The sequence below is a fragment of the Ailuropoda melanoleuca genome, chromosome 3 (assembly GCF_002007445.2).
Source record: "Ailuropoda melanoleuca isolate Jingjing chromosome 3, ASM200744v2, whole genome shotgun sequence".
In the NCBI taxonomy this organism is placed as follows: Eukaryota; Metazoa; Chordata; class Mammalia; order Carnivora; family Ursidae; genus Ailuropoda; species Ailuropoda melanoleuca.
Window position 1 is genome coordinate 63,983,674 of NC_048220.1, and position 20,426 is coordinate 64,004,099.

The 20,426-nt window shown below is 39.1% G+C and overlaps 1 protein-coding gene across 1 annotated transcript in view; it reads left to right on the forward strand.

Annotated features, from left to right (window-relative positions):
- Positions 1-20,426, forward strand: part of ADGRV1 (adhesion G protein-coupled receptor V1) — a 520,697-nt gene that overhangs the window by 438,977 nt on the left and 61,294 nt on the right. Inside the window, exon 88 of the mRNA XM_034655643.1 lies at positions 18,070-18,191. Coding sequence (XP_034511534.1) covers positions 18,070-18,191 — 122 coding nt within the window. The remainder of the gene's footprint in view (positions 1-18,069; positions 18,192-20,426) is intronic.

Consider the following 20,426-nt stretch of genomic DNA (forward strand, 5'->3'; position numbering starts at 1 on the left):
TTGTATATATTATCTTAGTTTTTACAAGAATCCTCTGAGGCAAGTATCATTATTCCTATAATCAGACAAGAAAATCACGGAAATGAGAGGCTTAGAAAAGTGTCCATGTTTTAAAGCTGTTAAATTGAGCAGCTGGGATTAGAGCCATAGGTGAGTCTCAAGCGTCCCAGAGCTGCCATTATTGCTAACACCAGTACTTCACCCCTTCCCATTTTGTTTTTGTTTTTTTAATTTTATTTATTTATTTGTCAGAGAGAGAGAGCACACAAGCAGGGGAGGGGGGCAAGCAGAGGGAGAAGCAGGATCCCCTCCGAGCAAGGAGCCTGATGCGGGGACTCGATCCCAGGNAGCTGTTAAATTGAGCAGCTGGGATTAGAGCCATAGGTGAGTCTCAAGCGTCCCAGAGCTGCCATTATTGCTAACACCAGTACTTCACCCCTTCCCATTTTGTTTTTGTTTTTTTAATTTTATTTATTTATTTGTCAGAGAGAGAGAGCACACAAGCAGGGGAGGGGGGCAAGCAGAGGGAGAAGCAGGATCCCCTCCGAGCAAGGAGCCTGATGCGGGACTTGAACCCAGAACCCGGGATCATGACCTGAGCTGAAGGGAGACACTTAACTGACTGAGCCACCCAAGCATTCCACCCTTCCCATTTTGTTATTGGAAGTTTCTCTGAGGGGCGCCTGGCTGGCTTAGTCAGTAGAACATGCAACTCTATTTATTTATTTAAAAGATTTTATTTATTTGACAGAGACACAGCGAGAGAGGGAACACAAGCAGGGGGTGTAGGAGAGGGAGAGCAGGCTTCCTGCTGAACAGGGAGCCCGATGTGGGTCTCCATCCCAGGACCCTGGGATCATGACCTCAGCCGAAGGCAGACGCTTAACAACTGAGCCACCCAGGCGCCCCAGTAGAGCATGCAACTCTTGATCTCAGGGTTGTAAATTTAAGCCACAAGCCTAGCGTAGGGACTACCTAAAAATAAAATCTTTTAAAAAAGGTTTCATTGTGGGGCACCTGGCTGGCTCATTCGGTAGAGCATGTGACTCTTGATCTTGGGGTCGTGGGTTTCAGCCAGAAGTTGAGTGTAGAGATTACTTTTAAAAGAGTTAAATTGAGAAAAATAACATGTAATCATTAAATTAAACCTAGAAAACACTAAATCCATAAAAGTAATTATTAGACTCCATTTCCCAGAAAGAATCTGAAGTGATCTGGTCTGGTAAATGATTCCTTCAATTTCTAATTTCCAAGAAAGACTGCTCCCTCTCTGTCTGGTACTAAAACATACCTAGTTGTCCTCACTATTCTCATGTAGTGCAGACATAATAATAACAAATAACTTTATAGAGCTGTTAGAAGGATTCAGTGTTAATTCATATAAAGTCTTTAGTACACTCTCTGAAACATACTAAGCACTCAGTATGCATTGGTATTTTTATTAGCATAACAACTTTTCAATATGTAATTGATATGGAAAACAGTCAGATATGTAACTCCTTCATCCTGTATGTTTCCTTTTATAAGCACAGTAATCCCATCACAAGGATTCCACCTTCATCACTTAATTACCCTGTAAGTCCTCATCTCCAAATACCATTATATTGAGGGTTAGGGCTTCGGCATACAACTTTTAGAGGGACACAATTTAGTCCATAGTGCCTGGCTTATATCCCCCTCCATCTTATACTTAATACCTAGACAATTGCAACTCTCTTGAGACTGATATTCTCAAGTCTTGTCTGTCTCCATTCCACACTGAGCCNTTCGGCATACAACTTTTAGAGGGACACAATTTAGTCCATAGTGCCTGGCTTATATCCCCCTCCATCTTATACCTAGACAATTGCAACTCTCTTGAGACTGATATTCTCAAGTCTTGTCTGTCTCCATTCCACACTGAGCAATACAAAAAGTGAAACTGATCACATCATTAAAATCATTCAGTAGTAATCTCTAGACTATAGGATAAAAGGAAAATGCCGGTACTTAACCCACATAAACTCTCCATGTACTGCAGCCATAATGAACTCATGTTGTTGCCTAAAATCTGGACTTAAACAACACAACTGAATTCACTCTCACTTGCTGAGTTCATCAATTATGGTTGTCAGGGAGGAGAGGGAATGGAATTAAAATTAACTTCCATCTTGATACACATCTTGAATAGGTTTCAGTTGGATGTTAGTGGAAGATGTGGTCAGTGTGGTATACATACGGTCAGTGTCTAAAAGCATCACAGTGGCATCGTTGCTTAGGTGTGTTGCATGCTCTTTGACCTTCAATGTGGTTGGCATCTTCTACTGACATATGCATACCATTGCCATGCTTCAGTTGGACCCAGAGAATCAATGAAACTTTCCCAGTTGTTTATAATTTTTGTACATAGGCTGAATTTCCCATATATTTACTTGGCAGTTTTTCTGCAAATTAGTAAAAAGTTTAAATTTTAATTTTCCTGGCATTCTCCATTCTTTTAAAGGACTTCCCTCCCCCTCCCCCCAGATCCTTCCTTATTTAATATCCTGGGAAAATTACCAATGAGGCATTTCTTCCTTCCCCTTTGAAAGCTACATAAAACAGTTATTCATGTTTATTGCTTTGATCTAAGAGCACATTCATTTCTTTTTTCAATGGATGACCGAAGTCTTCCATTCAACAGTTGGCTGATGAAAATAAAATTTCTGATTTTTTTTAATGTGTCTCTCTCAAATTTGTATTCAGACTGTTGCCAAAGAATGTATATAAAACTCTATTAGAGTGTATAAAAATCAGTTTTTCAAGGCTGTTTTATCTTGGAATATTTATGGCATCGAAAACATTATGCTTTATGAGCCACCTCATTTGGTGTCATTGTGGTGATTCTGTAACACACCATGACTCTCTCTAGTCAGCCAAATCCCAGATTCTTCGGTATATATTCCATTCTCAATTTGCAACTTTTCCATGTACTATTTATTGCCATTCTCATTATTTAGAGAGAGTTCCAATTTATGATTCAATGCCTACACAGTTCTTTAAAATATATATAGTTACAAAATAATTGCTTGATCACACATTAAAGAACTGCTTCAATATTAAAGAGAAGATCCAGAAATAAAAGAAAATAGAGTTGGTATGGAAATAGGAAGTGGGGATGGGTAATCTGGGGAATTAGCAATTGCATCATAAATTTCTTTAAAAATGTATAATTGACACAATGTCTGTGATCATAATGCTACTTAATAGTTTACGTATTATAAACTCAGGAAGTTGAAAGTGACATCTTTGTAAGTTATTTCCTTTCAGAAGAAAAGTATACCACCACCATATCAAAAGTGAAGTTTGAGTTTCATTGGGCCAGAAGGCAGTAACAAACTTGGTCTGATCCTTTCACAAAAGCGCTCTTTCAGTTACCTTATCATAAGTGAAATGGCCTGCCCCATAAAAGATCACTTTCCTTACAACCAGTTCCAAGAGACCACTCCTTCCAATTAATAGGATGTCAAAAATATTTGTGCTCCCTTCCATAAGGTTACCATGTCCCTGGGTAACGATTTTTCGTATTTATTAAATCTATGCTTCTTGCTTAGACCACACTTTCCCTATTCGTGTTCCTGTGGTTACCATTTCTCAGGCTACCCTCCCTCCTAGATCAGTTTCCCTCTCCACATCTCTCTCTGAACACAACCTCTCTCTGTCTCTCTCTCCCAGTTCCTCACTCTGACCTCCTTTCCCTTGACCCTGTGATGGGACAGTCCAAGAATATTTTCACTAGCTCTTTTGATTTCTTCACCAGTTTGCCTCCCTCCTTAAGTGACTTTGCCAATCACCAGTCCAGTCTGTACCACACACTTCTCTTCCTTTTATTAACCAATTAGTGCTACGCTGTAATGGATACTAGTTTATTTTAAGTAACTTTAATTGAGCCATCTCTGCTTTTCAAAAATCCTTTGGATTTTCTTTCATTAATTCTTAAGCAATCTTTGAAACAGATTTCACTGCCCTTAAGTTTTGCACTTATTACTTTCTAGTCTCACTCTCTCTTCAAAGTATGAAAACAACATGATGTTGTCTCACTCACCTGTCCTTATTTTTATCTGATGATTTATCTTCGTTGTCTCCCTTCTTTGCCACTTTCCTGCCATTTTAGGTAAGGCAGTAAATAACCCATTTTCACCAAAGCCAACCCTCCCAATTGTGCTTTCATCTGTTTTCCCTTTTCTGGGAACTTGCTTCATTAAGTTTTCTGCAATTGCCTTACACCTTAAATCTCTCTCTCTCTCCTCTGGGTCTTTCCTCTTCATCTAAAAACAAGCATCACTTTTCACTGTCTTCAAAGAGCTTACTCGTAATGCCTTATCGGGTTAATTCCCTGCCTCTCTCCTTTACCAACCAACTTCTTNCCCTTTTTTTTTTTTTTTTTTTAGAGGTGGGGAGGGGCAGGGAATCTTGAGCAGGTTCCTGGATGCCCAGTGTGGAGCAGACACAGGACTCGATCCCACAACCCTGAGACCATGACCTGAGCTGAAATCAAGAGTCAGACGCTTACCACAGTGAGCCATCGAGGCGCCCCACCGGCCAACTTCTTTAAGGGTACACCCGTACTCTTCACCTTCTGTTCACTGCTAAGCCTCGACAGTATCTTCTTATTCTCTTTCATTCATCACCTATAACCTTGGACACCAAATCTATTGACCTCTCTTCTAATGTCCTTATCCTTACACTCTTCTGCATAGATCAGTACTGATAACTACTCTTCACTGAATAATGCCATCTCCTTTGGTTTTTATGATACTTTCTTTTTTTCTTTTTCCTGATAAATCCCAGGCCATGCTTCATTCTTCTTATGACTCAGAACTCTGGAGCATATATGTTTTTCAGGGATTGCCTTTGCCTTTTTCATTATCATAGTGGTAATTTTCAAATCTATCAGCTTGAGCCCAACTTCTCTTCCAGTTTCTTCCCTGCCTGTCCTCTCCCTGAGAATAATATCTTGTCCTCAAGAAGTACAAACATTTTCATCAGCTTTGCTCCTCTGCCTGCCCCAACTCCTCTGATCTCTGTTATTTTCTCCTCCTTCCTTTTCTTGTTCCTTTTAGTCCTTTTCTGATTTTCCTAATCTGAAGCCAGTGTAATTTCTTTAACTCCACAGTCATAGGCTTTTACATCAATAGTTGTCAAATCTGACCGATCATCAAAATCAGACATTCAGAGGGGTGCCTGGCTGACTCAGTCAGTAGAGCATGTGACTCGAGCTTGGGGTTGTGAGTTTGAGCCCCAGGTTGGGTATAGGCCTACTTAAAAAAAAAAAAAAAATCAGACTTTCAAAAAGTATGGTTTAATAAGTGTACCTGGGTGGCTCAGTCAATTAAGCATCTGACCCCTAATTTCCACTCAAGTCATGATCTCAGGGTCATGAAATCGAACCCCACATCAGGCTCCATGCCTAGCGGGAAATCTGCTGGAGATTCTCTCCATCTGCCCTGCCTCCCTCCCTCTCCTCCCCTGCACTTTCTCTCCCCCTTAAATAAATAAACCTTTTTAAAAAAAACTACGGTTTAATGAGTCTCCCTGCAGACTTACTGAATTAGAGTCTTCAGTGATCAAGTCATAATAGCTGTATAATTTTTAAGTTTCTCATGTTTTCTGATTGATAAGACCATAGATTCTGCGTTGTAATATTTTGTGTCCATCCCATTCTTTCCCTTGTGGGGGCCGCTTGTCTGCCCTTCCCTTGCCTCGGGCCCTCATTATCTCCCACTTCCACCACAGCAGTAGTTGCCTAACCGGTGCCCTTGCTGGCAGCATTCTCTCTGCCAATCTTTTTATTTTCCTAGGAGACAAAGCTTGGTGTTGATAAGGCCACACCTCTTTCTCAGAAATTTTAAATGGCTTTCATTTCCTATAAAATAACTCTGTTTTGCTGAACCTAAACCACACGATGCCTTCAAGACCTAGTGCTACAGACATTCTTTTCATTAAGCACCGTCATTGACCTTTAATTCCAATCAAAAGGACTAATTTACACTAATTTATGCATTTGCCTTTTTTTCTCTTTTGGCTATGCCCACTACCTTAATCTCAATATTTACGTGCTCAAATAGATCTCAGCTTCAAGTCTCAGCTGAAATTCCTTCTCCCTCTCAAAGGCTTTGGTGATACTATGAAAGGTGGGTAACTGCTGCTTTCCCTGGGTTTTTAGTTAACTTTGTATTTCTCTTCTAATACTTATCTTCTGCCTTTTCTTATAGGGCGTGTGTGTGTGTGTGTGTGTGTGTGTGTGTGTAGTATTTGAAAGAATGTCCACATCTAATTCATCCTCTTATCTGTTCACATTTTATCTCATACATTTTTGATACTTGCTAACACATAATTCTTGAATAACAAACAATAACCAAAATTTACATAAAACTTCTAAGTGTTCTGCATTTCAACCAGTAGATCTTCAGTGGATACACAGCACCTTATTTGGGAGGCACTAATATTACTGTCATTTTACAGATGAGGAACCTGTGTTTCAGAGCAGTGAAGTAACTTACCAAGGTCACACAGCTAGTAAATGGCCTTCAAGTAATTGGACTCCAGAGTCCATGCTCAGAGCTGCAACTCTGCCTTTTTTGCATGAATAAATCCCACTCAGTCAACCTCAGTGCATGCTTTTTTAAAAAATGTAATTTGCCAACGGTCCATATTCAAAACAGATCTTTTTCTTTTAATTGAATTTGACAGAAGCAAATTATAAAATTTATTATCAATAACCTCCAGGAAAGCAAATGATGTAATTTATAATTAGGGCGCATCAACCTCCAGAAAGAAGTTGAAATTGAATTGTAGGAAAGACTAAGGGTGTTGAAGAGCAGTTTAAAGCCCTATTGTACACTTCTATAAAGATCGTGTAAGTCTGTGTGGTTATAAATTAACAAGTAATAGAAATGAGCAATTTTTGATCCTTACACTCAATTAATTATACAGTTTCTAAGAAGTGTGTTGGTTTCTCTCTCTTCATCAGTTTTCTCCCTAAAGTCAGAGTATTTGCAAATAAACACTCAATCTGTGGTTATAGTAAAGCTACTTTACCAACCAGGAAAAAAAAAAATGTTTCTTACAAATATGTTTCACAAACAGTGTAACAGGATAAAGTCCACCTGGTTTAAAAAAAAAATGGATAGAAACAAATAAAAAAATGTAGCAGGCTCTGTCTAGCTTATTAAAGATGGAATAAAAAAAAATTTTTAAAAAAGATGGAATCAAATAGTAAAAATGGCTCTTTGGGGGGCTTGGGAAGCACAGTGACCTAAAAACTATATGGCTGCCCATTAGTCTGATCTACTAATGCCAAAATTGTGGTACCTTAAGTTAAATAAAATTCCAATGCTCTCATTTTTTTTCCCCCTGAGGAAGATAAATTTAATTTTTTTAAAAAAATTTTTATTTGAGGGGCGCCTGGGTGGCACAGCGGTTGAGCGTCTGCCTTCGGCTCAGGGCGTGATCCCGGTGTTACAGGATCGAGCCCCACATCAGGCTCCTCTGCTATGAGCCTGCTTCTTCCTCTCCCACTCCCCCTGCTTGTGTTCCCTCTCTCGCTGCTGTCTCTCTCTCTGTCGAATACATAAAAATAAAATCTTTAAAAAAAAAAATTTTTATTTGAGTAAAATTGACACACAATGTTACATTAGTTTCAGGTGCACAGCATAGGGTTTCAGAATCTCTATGCATTCTGCTGTGCTCACCATAAGCATATCTGCCATCTGTCACCACACAATGCTATACGATATCATTGACTATATTCTCTGCACTGTACCTTTTATTCCCATGACTTACTCACATCCCATAACTAGAAGCTTGTACCTCCCACTTCTCTTCACCCATTTTGCCCATCCTCCCACCCCCCTCCCCAGATACTGGCAACCATCAGTTCTCAGTATCTATAGGTCTGATTCTGCTTTTGTTTGTATGCTTATTCATTTGATTTGTTTTTTAGATTCCACATATAAATTAAATCAAATGTCTTTCTCAGCCTGACTTATTTCACTTAGCATACTACCCTCTAGGTCCATCTGTGTTGTTGCAAATGGCAAGATCTCAACCTTTTTATAGCTATGTAATATTCCATTGTGTGCATGTATGTGTGCATGTATATATACACACCACATATCTTCTTTATCCAATGACCTAACTCTTAGAAAAAGAAGTAGAAACGTATAGTTTTAAGTCTGGAACAAAATTAAGTGGTAGCATCTAACTTACAGTTGCTACTAATATCAGACACTTGTGAACCAGTCTAACCATTAACAATTTGAATTCCAGATGAAAGAGGAGGAAAAAGGCTGCAGTTAAGATCTCACAAATTTTAAGGTCTACATATGACATTGATAGACAAATATACAAAGATTTTAATGGTATATCATAGGATACAAATCACTTTGAGCAAAGTACTTTGATCACTAATATAGAAATATTGTCAGTATAGATGTTACTGTTTTTTTGGACAGCCTCCTTCTTTGTAAATGATACACATGGCATTTAATCTGGGAATTGCCTTTCTTTCTTTCTTAACACAATAGTTCCTCTTTTTTTCTCTGTAAGGTCTTGGTCCAAGGTTGTTTAGTAAGAATGAGCAATAAGATATTAGTTTACTTCCATATGGATAAAACTCCCAGCCACACCTGTGGGTACTGTGCCATTGCTTAAATGAACAATGATAAGCCTGTGTATAACACTGATAATCACATTACTTTATGATCTGTTATTATTGTGTATTCCTGAAAACAGCTCTGTATATGGGTTTGGTGTTAGTTTTCTGGTTTTACAGTTATAGCTGTTTAACAACAGAGTAAGTAATATCCCCAAAGCTTTTGCAAAATATATTACATTATTTGTAAGACCAGACAATGCCCTGATAATCTTACAGTTATAGGGAGAAAAGATGCAATTAATCATGTTGACGAGAAGATCCAAAGGATTTAACTCAAGTAGACTTTTTAGAATAGTGACACGGCAAAAGAAATAAAAATAAAATAAAATTTTCAGTTTGTGTTCCAGTTTTGCAATATGATAGCCAGAGAACCGAATTAAAGGAAATAAGTATGAGGTCAGCTGGCATTTATCCAGATTCAGGGTCTACCAGAAAACAGTTCTAGAACTGACATATCTAACACACTGTAAAAATATTTTCTTGAACACATCTTTAGTTTTAATTTTTATGAGACATTGTGTCAGAATTGACTTAAGACTTCAGCGTTGAATTTGAGCCTGTTAAATCTTAATGACTGCCATGTGGTGTTCTATCAAACCATCTATAAAGCATAACTGGCTATTCATGGCCAAATACATAGTAACCTAATTTCCAAAAATTATGAGGCCATATAGTAAGATTCAAAATATAGATGTAGGCAGGTTGAAAGATGCATTGTATATTTTCATAGTATTATAAAAGCTAAGTGTGTTGGAAATTGCTGTTAGGTGCCTGAGCATGCCTGGAGATGAGTGTTTTGAACTCTAACGGCTGAGTAACCGGTAATGTAGTTAGAAAACTAGGTTAAGCCAGTCCTCAATGGTTAGCTGGCTGGCCTCATGCTTGTTTAAGATCTCCTAAAAACTTTTGTCATAATGTCACTTTGTGAAATATTTATGAAGTGTGTTAAAAATTACTATGTTGGCTGTGAACCCAAATGATAATTCTTCCCATAGTTCCAAGACATTTTCCTCACACGAAGAAACCAGACCATTTAACCTTTTCCTTAAGTATCACAGACCTATTTGAGTCCCCTCAGTAGGATATTATCTAGCAACTTTGAAGTACATGGTTCCCAAATGGAATTACTCTAATAACAGTTTGTGCAAGGTCCATGTGGGTATGTCTCCTCTAACTTGATTATTCTCCTTAGATTCAAAATTATAGTCTGCAAATTGAAAATTATATATAGCTTTTGCAAGGCGAGACCATAATTCTAGGCTTGTACTGTTTTTTTTTCATTCCCAATAAATCACACTCAAAGTAGGCCTGACACTGGACTGTCCTTTAGTATCCAGGAAAGCCCTAAGACAGCTGTTGATGGAGTGCTGCTGTTTAGGTCCTCATCAGACCTTAAGACTCTTCTGAAAATTTGCTCACATTCCTCCTCTTTACCCCCCGGAAAATACACTGCAGGCCAATATTGGTTGACTCTTTTCTCTTGCCAGGAGATCTGAGTTTTCACCTGTGCATGTCCTTGCAAATTATATCCCGGTAAGGGTCAGGGTAAATCCTTGCCAGAAGGTGGTAGGGGTAGCCCTCCGCTATTGGTGATGTTTACTGTACCCACTCTTTGTCTCTGATGTCCTATGGGCTACTTAAATTACTTTCCAGAGTAGAAGTTTACAGCTGTGAGTCACAATGTATTGGAGAGACTCATTGCCAGCATTTTTAAGTGGGATGGGACGGGTTAGAATAGAATAGAATAGAATAGAATAGAATAGAATAGAATAGAATAGAATAGAATAGAATAGGGAGGGGGGAGGGAAGGGGGGAGGGAGGCAGATAGAAGACACTGAGAGGTCCAGTTTAAATACGCTGGTCAGGAAGCTTTCAGTGATGGTTTGGGTGTGGTGGAATTTACAGTCTGCAGTCTGAAAGCAACCCTCCTCCAAGAGTGATCTTCAGACTCCGTCAGGTAAACAGAAGGTCCTATAGCCAAATGGGTTTGGGAAATTCAGGAACGAAAAAAGTTCAACATGTTTTTTATTATGTGATTTTTGGGCTCCTCAGATATACAAGAAGGCGCTGGGTATAGCCATGCACTATTTCCTGAGCTCGACTAAAGTCACGATGGTCATGAGAATAAGAATGATAGTAGTAAAGCTTATTGAACATGTGCTTTGTGCCAGGCTCTGTGCTGACTGCTTTCTGTGTATGGTTTCTCCCCACATTCCCCATGTGGTGCAGCATATGAGGGGCAAGGAGGCATGGGGTCAACCTATGGGAATGGGGGTACTAGTAGGACTCAGAAGGAAGAGAAAGTTTAAGAGGAAGGATAGTGAATTCGGCTTTGGATGAACTGAGTCTGAGATGCTTTGGGGGTCTCCAGGCCTGGAGTTCTAGAGCTCAGGAGAGATGGAGGTGCACATTTGGAAATTGTTGTCCCTAAAGTGCTTATTGAAAGAAAGTCACTGTGGAGATTATAAATTTGGTAAGGATGGTGAAATATAGTGAAGAACCTGGTACATAGTGGAGAGCAGAGATGTACAAAATCTAGCCTGCTACAGCAAACATTTGAGAGCTCCGAAAACCCATCTGGAGAACAGGGAACCTATCTGAGTCCTGTGGCTCCTGTCTCCAGATACATCTGTAGATGTTTGTAGATTTGTTATCTCTTCCACCCGTAGTATCCTAATGCTGATTTGGCAGTTCTGTGAAATCTGTGTCCTGTTGTGTTCTTCTATGACTTGAGGTTTATTTGCTGAGAACACTAGCGGGTGACTATGCATTGTGGGGTTAGTGTTAACCCTTGTTAAGAAAGCTTAAGAACACAATTAATATGTTCTCACCAAGAAACGGGTCAGATTCTCTGACTTCTTTGCATCCAAGTAGCTGTTAATTTTAAAATAGAGGCCCATAATTTAAAAATAAGGCCTTTTGAAACCCTTTTTTCAATTACCTTTTTTTCTCATTTAAAAATAATGCATGCCCGTTGTTGGAAATAGCCCCATAAATATCTTAAACCTACATATTATTTCACAGCTGTGTTCCTTGTTTTACATTGATGAGTTAGTTTTAGTAGCACATCCAAATTGTTAGAATCAGGTCAGTGAGGTAAAATTAAAACAAGTACTTTAGAAGATTGTAAACACAGAATAAATTTGAGCCTCATGTAAATGAGGCGTGATTTCCATAATAAAGCCATTATTGTTTTCACTGAGGCATAGCAATAAAGCCGGGGCTGCAGTTACAAAGAGAAGAAATAATGCAGCACCATACTTTCTTTAAAAATGGCAATTAAATTCATTGAAATAATATTTTCCACTAAAAACTAAAGAGATTTTATGTATTCTCAATGGAATCTACAAAATCCCATATGTAGACTTTCTTAATGATTGCAGTACTAAATGACACATCCACTCGCTGATTTTTTTTCCTTTCCACAAGTAATTTCTTTCACTAAAACCTTTTCAAACTACTTTGTTTTTCACATTAATGACTCCTTGCTAATTTAAGTATTTAAATTAAGTACTTTGAAGATTTTTTTCTTCTCCCTGTCATAGAACTTCATCTTAACACAAGCCTGCCTTTTTTAGCGTGGCCTTTAAAAAAAAAAAAAATCGTAGTAAAATGTACATAACACAAAATTTACCATTTTAACCATTTTCAAGCTTACAATCCAGTGGCAAACAGTACATTCACAATATTGTGCACCCATCACCACTGTCCATTGCCAGAAGTTTTTCATCAGTTCAAGTGTAAACTCTGTACCCAATAAACAAAACTTCCTATTCCCGATTTCTCCTAGCCCCTGGTGACTTCTCTTCTACTTTCTGTCTGGATGAATTTGCCTACTTGAGGCACATCATAAAAGTGGAATCATACAATATTTGTCCTTTTATGTCTGGCTTATATTATTTTACATAATGTTTTCAGCATTCATCCATGTTGCAGCATATGTCAGAATTTCATTCCTTTTTGAGGCCGAGTAATATTCCATCATATGTATATACAATAACAAGCATTTTCACTGCAAACATTTTCACCGCATAACTAATAGGCCATAAGGCAATTTGGCCTTAAGAGAGAAAGTCAAGAAAAATAAAAGAGGAGATTCATTAAAAAGAACTATATGAAATATGAAAAAATGAATAACAAAATTAAAGAGACTTTATTGTGAAATACAAAATATTTGGATACATTTTATCTATTTATTTATTCATCCATTCACTTATTTATTTTTAGTAGGCTCCATGCCCAATATGGGGCTTGAACTCAGGACCCTAACATCAGGAGCTCCATGCTCTACTGATGAGCCAGACAGGCACCCCTGAATACATTTAAATGTGTGTAGATTCCCTGCACAGATAACTAGTTTTATTTTGGGGATTGCACCTAAGCATTTGTCTTCCAAGTCTTTCATTCATAGTATTATGCTTTTGTTTGTTTGTTGATTCATCTCCTTGTTCAGCTTCACCCTTTTTCTTATTTCACTAAAATCTCTTCCTTCATTAACAGAGTTTAGTTACTGGTTTTTCCAAATACTAGGACGCATGTTTGTAACTGAGCTTTGAAGTGCATTGTGAAAGCCTTCTACACTGTTGGTTGTTCTTGGCAGATTGTCACATGTTCGTTGACAGCCGTTCCAAAGTTCTGTGGGAAATGTGAGTTCAAAACTCAGTGCCAGTGTATAGAGGGCTAAGATTTGTATAAACTGGGAGTACTGTGTCAGTGGAGAAATGAACCAAACCATCAACCAGTTATCTCTCTTTTATTTTTTCATGGCAAAAATTCCTTAATGGGCAGTGAGTTACATGGCTAAAATGTTTGCCCCAAAAATGCTTGCAGCAAAGATGTTTATGGTGAAAGTATGTAGAACCATTGAAATTCCGTTTTCTAACTGATTCACCCCTCAATGTGAGTTTCTAATATTGCCAGTTATAGATGCCTGCTTCTGGAAGCATTGACTTATATAGACAACAGAAAAGTTACTAGTAGTTCACCAAAGGTGAAATAGGAAACTGAACTGATTTTCATTAAGTGCAGCGTTAATTTTCAGTTTGCCAAATGGAATTCGCAGTAGCTGTTAAACAACAACATGCCCCTCCCCCTTCACCACCACTCACTCCCGACAGCCCTTCTCCTGTGGTCAGTTACTCTACACCCCAAAGAGGATGAAGGTACCCCCTCAGAGGTGGATTGGCCATAAAGCTGATGAAGTGAAAGTTTTAGGGCCTCTCCCTTGCATGGGTCCCTTCCAAGATTCAGTACCTAATTTTGCTTTGGCAATTCTTATTTTTTCAAGAAGGCTCTGCAAGTTTTATAAACTTCAGGCCCACAAAATCTGGATGTGCCTCTGGATATGTATCTTCCATCTGAAATTGCACGCTCATCCTTGTTGGGTTGCTGGAAAACCAGCCTGGGGTCTGCTGTGCAGTATGCTGAGTTATTTATGACTGGCTTTCTTCCTTGCAGAGTTTCTGGTCTGGGGTGCCAAGCTACCACACTTTTCTGCGCAGTTCCAGAGAAACCTAGGCCATGGGTGTTTCTAGTCAGTCCCAGTTTGCTCTCTTGGCTCTCCCACTGAGCTTTGTCAGCACACAGTACTTGTTTGGCTCTAGGCACTTTAGAGGAACATGCAGGCCAAATTTTGAAAATTGGGTTCCTAGTTGTTCATGCAAAATACGCATGTCCTTTTGTACTCTGCACAGAGCCATAAATAGAATTTTGTACTTACACAGTGGGAACAAAGAATGCAATTGCCAGACTTGATATCTAATCTTTAAAAAATTTAATGAGCATAGTATAGGAGGTTTCCTAAATATTAGGGTATCTTGTCATAAGTAAAAATGAGCCTCTCGCCCTTTATCAAATTGTATGATTTCATTGAACAAAAATTAATTTTTATAAAGTTTAAATAAATTTTAATATATTCTCTCCTGTCCAGCTGTAAGGCATTAATGACAAAGGAATTATTCATCTGTATAAACTGTGTCTTTTTTTTTTTAAGATTTTATTTATTTATTTGACAGAGAGAGAGGGAGAGCAAGCCCAAGCAGGAGGAGTGACAGGCAGAGGGAGAGGGAGAAATGGGTTCCCCACAGAGCAGGGAGCCTGAAGTAGGGCTCAATCCCAGGACCCTGGGATCATGGCCTGAGCTGAAAGCAGACGTTTCACTGACTGAGCCACCCAGGTGCCCCAAACTGTGTCTTACATTATTATTTCTCTGTGAAGTTATAATAATAACTCAGACAGTTTTATATTTTTTATGAAGGGTCTATTTGGGAAGATACCAGCATAGTGCCCTTTTAAAGGCTTTTTTCTCAAAAAAAGGAATGCTCAGGTTCCCTATTCCTCCTCCCCTCCCCCATTCCCCTTCTTTCCTTTCTCCTCCAGTGTTTTTCCTTTCCCTTCCCTTTCCAAAGATTCCCATCCTAAAGCCATTCTCACAGTTACAATCCACAGAAAGGTGTTAAAGTATGGAATGTGGGAACCCCGTTCATTGTGAGGGGGGCATCTGTGTGAGGGGTGGGGTACAGCCCTGCATAAGGTGTCAGAACCCATGTGTGCAAAGGAAGGGATGACGGTCCCGGGAGACTAGTTACAATCAAATAGGGCAGTTGATCAAATAGGTAAATACATTAAGAATAATGAGAAATAGATTTCTTAACAACAGAGAAGAGATTTACAAAAATAAAAGGAAGAAAATTAGAATGAACCCTGTGGTGTTGGATTGAAATTAGAAGTATTGATGTGACCTAAGGATGTTCATTACATAGAAATCGATCCAGTGACCTAGATGTAAATGCATGTGTGCTCACATGTGTACCTTCATACATTCTCTAGCTCCATCTACTGAGAGGGCTTCAGGACAGAAACACCCCAGTAATCGCGAGCATACCTAGCACCCAGTCTTGGTTTCTAAATGCCATTCTCCCCCAAAAGAAGCCAGAACTGGATCAAGGAAAGCACAAGATGAGTTTGAAACATCTTGTTGGGCCAGAAATCAAGGAAGTGCTTACAGAATGATGAGGACATAACAAAAGTCACAGGGTCTCTAATTAGTCAAACTTAGGATAATTTGGGGGCATTCGCATGAAAATAATGGACAATAACCCATTAAATACATTGAGAATCTCTGACTCCATATTTTAAAAATAAATAAATGAGTAAATCAAACATCTGATAAGGGAAAGGGTATTTATCCAGTTTTAAAGTAATCCCACACAAATAGTAACCACAAAGGAAACCAGACTAACTTCACAGTGCAGAACATCTGCAATCACTACCTTAATGAAGTCACCTGGATGAGCAGCCTAAGTAGTGGGACAAATTGACTTTGTGTGCTACCCGACCGAATGCTGTAGAAGGAACCCAGCCTCCCTTCTGTGATTTCTGCCAAACTTTATAATCTGAATCACTGGCAAACATCAGATGAACTCAAATTTAAGGACACTCTACAGGAAAAGCTGGGTGGTAATCTTCAAAAGTTGTCAGTCTTGAAAGCCAAGCACACACAGATTCGGTGTTTGGGATTAAAGGAAACTGCAGAAGAACGTCAGCTGGACCTTTCTGCTACAGAGGAGATAATGGAAACAATGGACCAATCTTGAATGGGATCTGAGGATGACAGGAATAGGTCAGCTTTAATTTCCTGATTTGATGGTCCCATTGTGCTTATGTAGGAGAATATCTTTGTAGAAAATATACATTGATGTATTCAGACAGGAGGGACACTTGGGTGGCTCAGGCAGTTAAGCACCTGACTCTTGGTTTCCACCCCAGTCATGATCTCAGTGTCAGGAGATCGAGCCCCATATTGGGCTTCAGGCTCAGTGCAGAGTCTGCTTGAGTTTGTTTCTCTTCTCTCCCTCTCCCTTTGCCCCTCCCTTCCTCTCTCAAATAAATAAATAATTTTTTTTTTTTAAGTATTCGGACAGGAAAAACCAAACAAAAAAGAAGTAAAGTATGGGGGCACCTGGCTGGCTCAATCAGAAAAGCATGCAACTCTTGATCTGGGGGTTCTGAGTTCAAGCCCCATCTTGGGTGTAGAGATTACTAAAAAAAGAAAATAATAATAAATTTTAAAAATGTTACTTTAAAAAATATATTAAAAAATATAGTATTCAGAGGGTAATGCAGGATTCAGTTGGCAACTTTTAAGTGGTTCAGTAAGAAAAAAATCTCTGTTGCCATACTATACTGGCAGCTCTTCTGTAAGTTTGAGAATGTTTCAAAATAAAATTTTTTAATTGCTAAAGTTGGGTTATTTAATTGTTCTGATTTCCAGAATGCATGTAGATGCTAGGCAGTAATTGGTAACGGTGGGCATATATGGACCTTGAGTTCTGTTCTAAGTGTTGTGAGTGATGCAGTCCATCCTGATGTCTTTCAACAGCTTGGAATGTGCTTATTTGCAGCTGCTGTGATCTGATTCACTTTCCAAATCTTATATAGCTTGTTATTTCAATGTTAAAAATCCCCTTTTTTAAGGTTATTATTCTGTAATACACATATCAAAGACCAATGAAAAGGGTAATGAAGTCCTTGGCCCTGAAGAAATCTGTCCTGAAAACTACTGAAATAAATTGCAAGAGAAAAAATGGAGAGAGTAAACTTAGCGTTGACAATAGGAAACCCATCACTTCATCTTTGCTCTAATGTTAGCTATAAAGTTTAGTGTCTTTTCTGTTTAGAAAAAAAAAGAGATGAGTGTATGCTTTTCCATGATACATAAAACTACATCATTTCTGTTTTAAAATGTCAGGTTAGGGGCACCGGGGTGGCTCAGTTGGTTAAGCTCTGTGTCTGCCTTCAGCTCTCGTCATGATCCCAGGGTCCTGGCATCGAGCCCGCATCAGGCTCTCTGCTCAGCAGGGAGCCTGCTTCTCCCTCTCCCTCTCTGCCTGCCACTCTGCCTGCTTGTGCTAGCTCTCCCTTTCTGTCAAGTAAATAAATAAAATCTTTAAAATAAATAAACAAAGAAATAAGTAAATAAATAAATAAATAAAATGTTGGGTTAGACTACACTAATTTCAGGAGCACGCCAAGGCCTCCCGTTTTCTGGTGGCAAGCTCTTCAAGGGAATTTACCTGGGATTGAAAGGTGATTGCATCTCTGTAGTTGTTCATGGCACTTCCTGAATAGTCCAGCAGGTGGTAGTCTAGGAGAGGAACAGTTCTCATTCTCCCCCCCACCCCCCCCACCCCCAGCCTACCAGCAAAACAGAAAGAATGTAGACTCAGCAATGTGCCTTCTCTTCTCTGGCCTAAGAATGGGATTTCCAAGGTTGTTCCTTCAAAATGGGTACTTCGGCATACAGAGTATCATAAGAAAAGAGCCAATATGCATCTGTGTGTGTGACTATGCAGTATACCAAAACTCAAAAAAAGTTTTTTTTTTATTTCTAGAAATTCCACTGGTTTTATATCTCTTTGGCCTGATTTCTGTGACATGGCTTTGGGGAGGCCTGCACATGGCTTACAGACACTTCTGGATGTTGGTCCTCTTTGTCATTTTCAACAGTCTACAGGTAAGCTTACAATTTGGTTATTAATGGCACACATGTATCCTAGTGAACACAGGTCATGGAGTTTCAATGTCAAGGAATCAAGTGTCAACTCATAGATGAATTCTTAAACACCACATCATGCAGAGTTGTAGAATAAAATGATGGGGGGCTTACTCTTTGGTAAGTGAAATATGGTTGGGCTTCTAACTTGCTGATTATACAGACAGGGAAGATATAAAATGTTTATTCTCTTTTACTTAGAGAAATCTAACTAGGAACACATATTTCTCTTTCAGCAGGATTGATGTTTATAAACTTTTCAGACAGTAGCCATGGAGGACCTATGCATGTATTTGAACGGTGGCTGTATCTAGAAGTTGGGCCAATTGAGGAGTAAAGTAGACACAGTGTTTAATAGTCCAGTCTTGAGTCTGGCGCTTAGTGAAATGAGAGTGTTTTGGCTCACTGAACAATGATTGACAGCCTCTAAGTCTGGCAATGCCCAGCTTAAATTAGTTTTGTGAGCGTGCTTGGATAGCATAACTAGAAATTATATAACTGTAGCAAAAATTAAAGCTGACTTTTTTAGTGCTTTTGTTAAAATGGAAAAAAGTTGCACCCTGAAATTAACAAATGGAACAAATGAACTCATTTTCCTTATTTTCCAAAGTGAAAAGGTCTGTCCTGGACCAAAATAATTTCTTGAATTTACAAAAGATATCTCTGAACAGTCCTTATTTTGACCACCATCTTGCAAGGAACATGTGTAGAAAAACCTATTAGGATGATAGCATACAACTAAAATAAGACTCAAAGCATATTTCGGTTTAATTTTAAGGAGACGATTTATTTAGTGACACCTTATTTTCCAGCAAGGTGCCTAATCAAATCATAATATGGATTTCGGAAGGGCAAAAATACAAAGTAACTTGAAAGCTTGGCATCAAGTTGATACAAGTAGATACATAGACATCTCTTTATAGCCATAGTGAGGATCAAGTGCTTACTGCTAGCACATTGTGTTAGTGCTACCAGTACCAGGATGAAGGTGACAGCCCTGCTCCTCGAGAATGTGATGATTCAAGAGAGTAAACAGTCACTGGTGAGAGTACACTGTGGCAGGTGCCGTGCAAACAAATGTTGTAAGAGCGGAGTGAAGGACCTGTTTACTCCCGCCTCTGCTGGCATTGGAGATGAGCCCCATAAGTGAGCCACTCGGGTCAGAGGCCCTGTCTGATCACCTTTGAATCCCTAGGGCCTAGTGGAACTAGCACCAAGGTCCAACTGACAGCCTGCAGATGTATTTTATTTGGTGGACACACAGCGGTACACAGAACGGTGTTTTAAATTGTTTAATATGTGCTGCAAACTTCTAAAATTGAGAAAATTCACATAAAAACTTGAATATTTGGCTTTTCTTTAATGGCAGGACTTGCTTGGCAGCAATTCTCCAGCCCTAAGTAGATGCTGCCCCCTTTAGATGGGGCATGTGACCGTATTACACGTGGTAGACTTTATTCATTCATTTCACCTGCCCATGAGTTTGTGACACCTTTAATGTTGATTAACTAAGTGAAGAGTATATGGTTAGCGATGGGTATTTCAGGCAGAGAAACAGCGTTGGCCTGGGCAGTGCAAAGGGAAAGTGATCCATCTTGCCGAGATTTAGCAAAGAGTTGGTGTGGGGGTGGGAAGAAGAAAAGCAAAAGCTTTGCAGTTAGGAAGGTAATGCAGGGAGCAGAAGCAGACATGGGTAGGTTCCCTCCATGCCATGTTACCATGCTTGGGATGGGATGTTAAACTTCGGCTTTTACGCGGTGGGAAGCCGTCAGAGTTGGAGCTTTTGGGGTTTTTTGTTCTGTTTTTATATTTTGTGAGTTTTTAAGTTTTTAAAATTTTGATTAGGAATGACATGTTCGTACTACTTTTTAGAGGGATAGCTGGAAACAGGAAGGTATTGAAATGTGGAACAGCTCCAGTTAGGTAGGCTACTATCATATCCCAGCCTATAATGCTCTGGCAGCATACCTGAGAGTAAAGAGTAGTGACAGGTTTGAGAATGTAAAGGTAACTATGAATGAAATTTGGCTTGCCGATAAAATGTAGGAATGTAGAGTATGAAAGAACAACATCATTTAGAAATGGGCGCCTGGGTGGCTCAGTCGGTTAAGCGTTTGGCTCGTGGTTTTGGCTCGGGTCAGGATCTCAGGGTCGTGGGATCATGCTCTGTGGGAGTTCGGAGTCTGCTTGAAATTC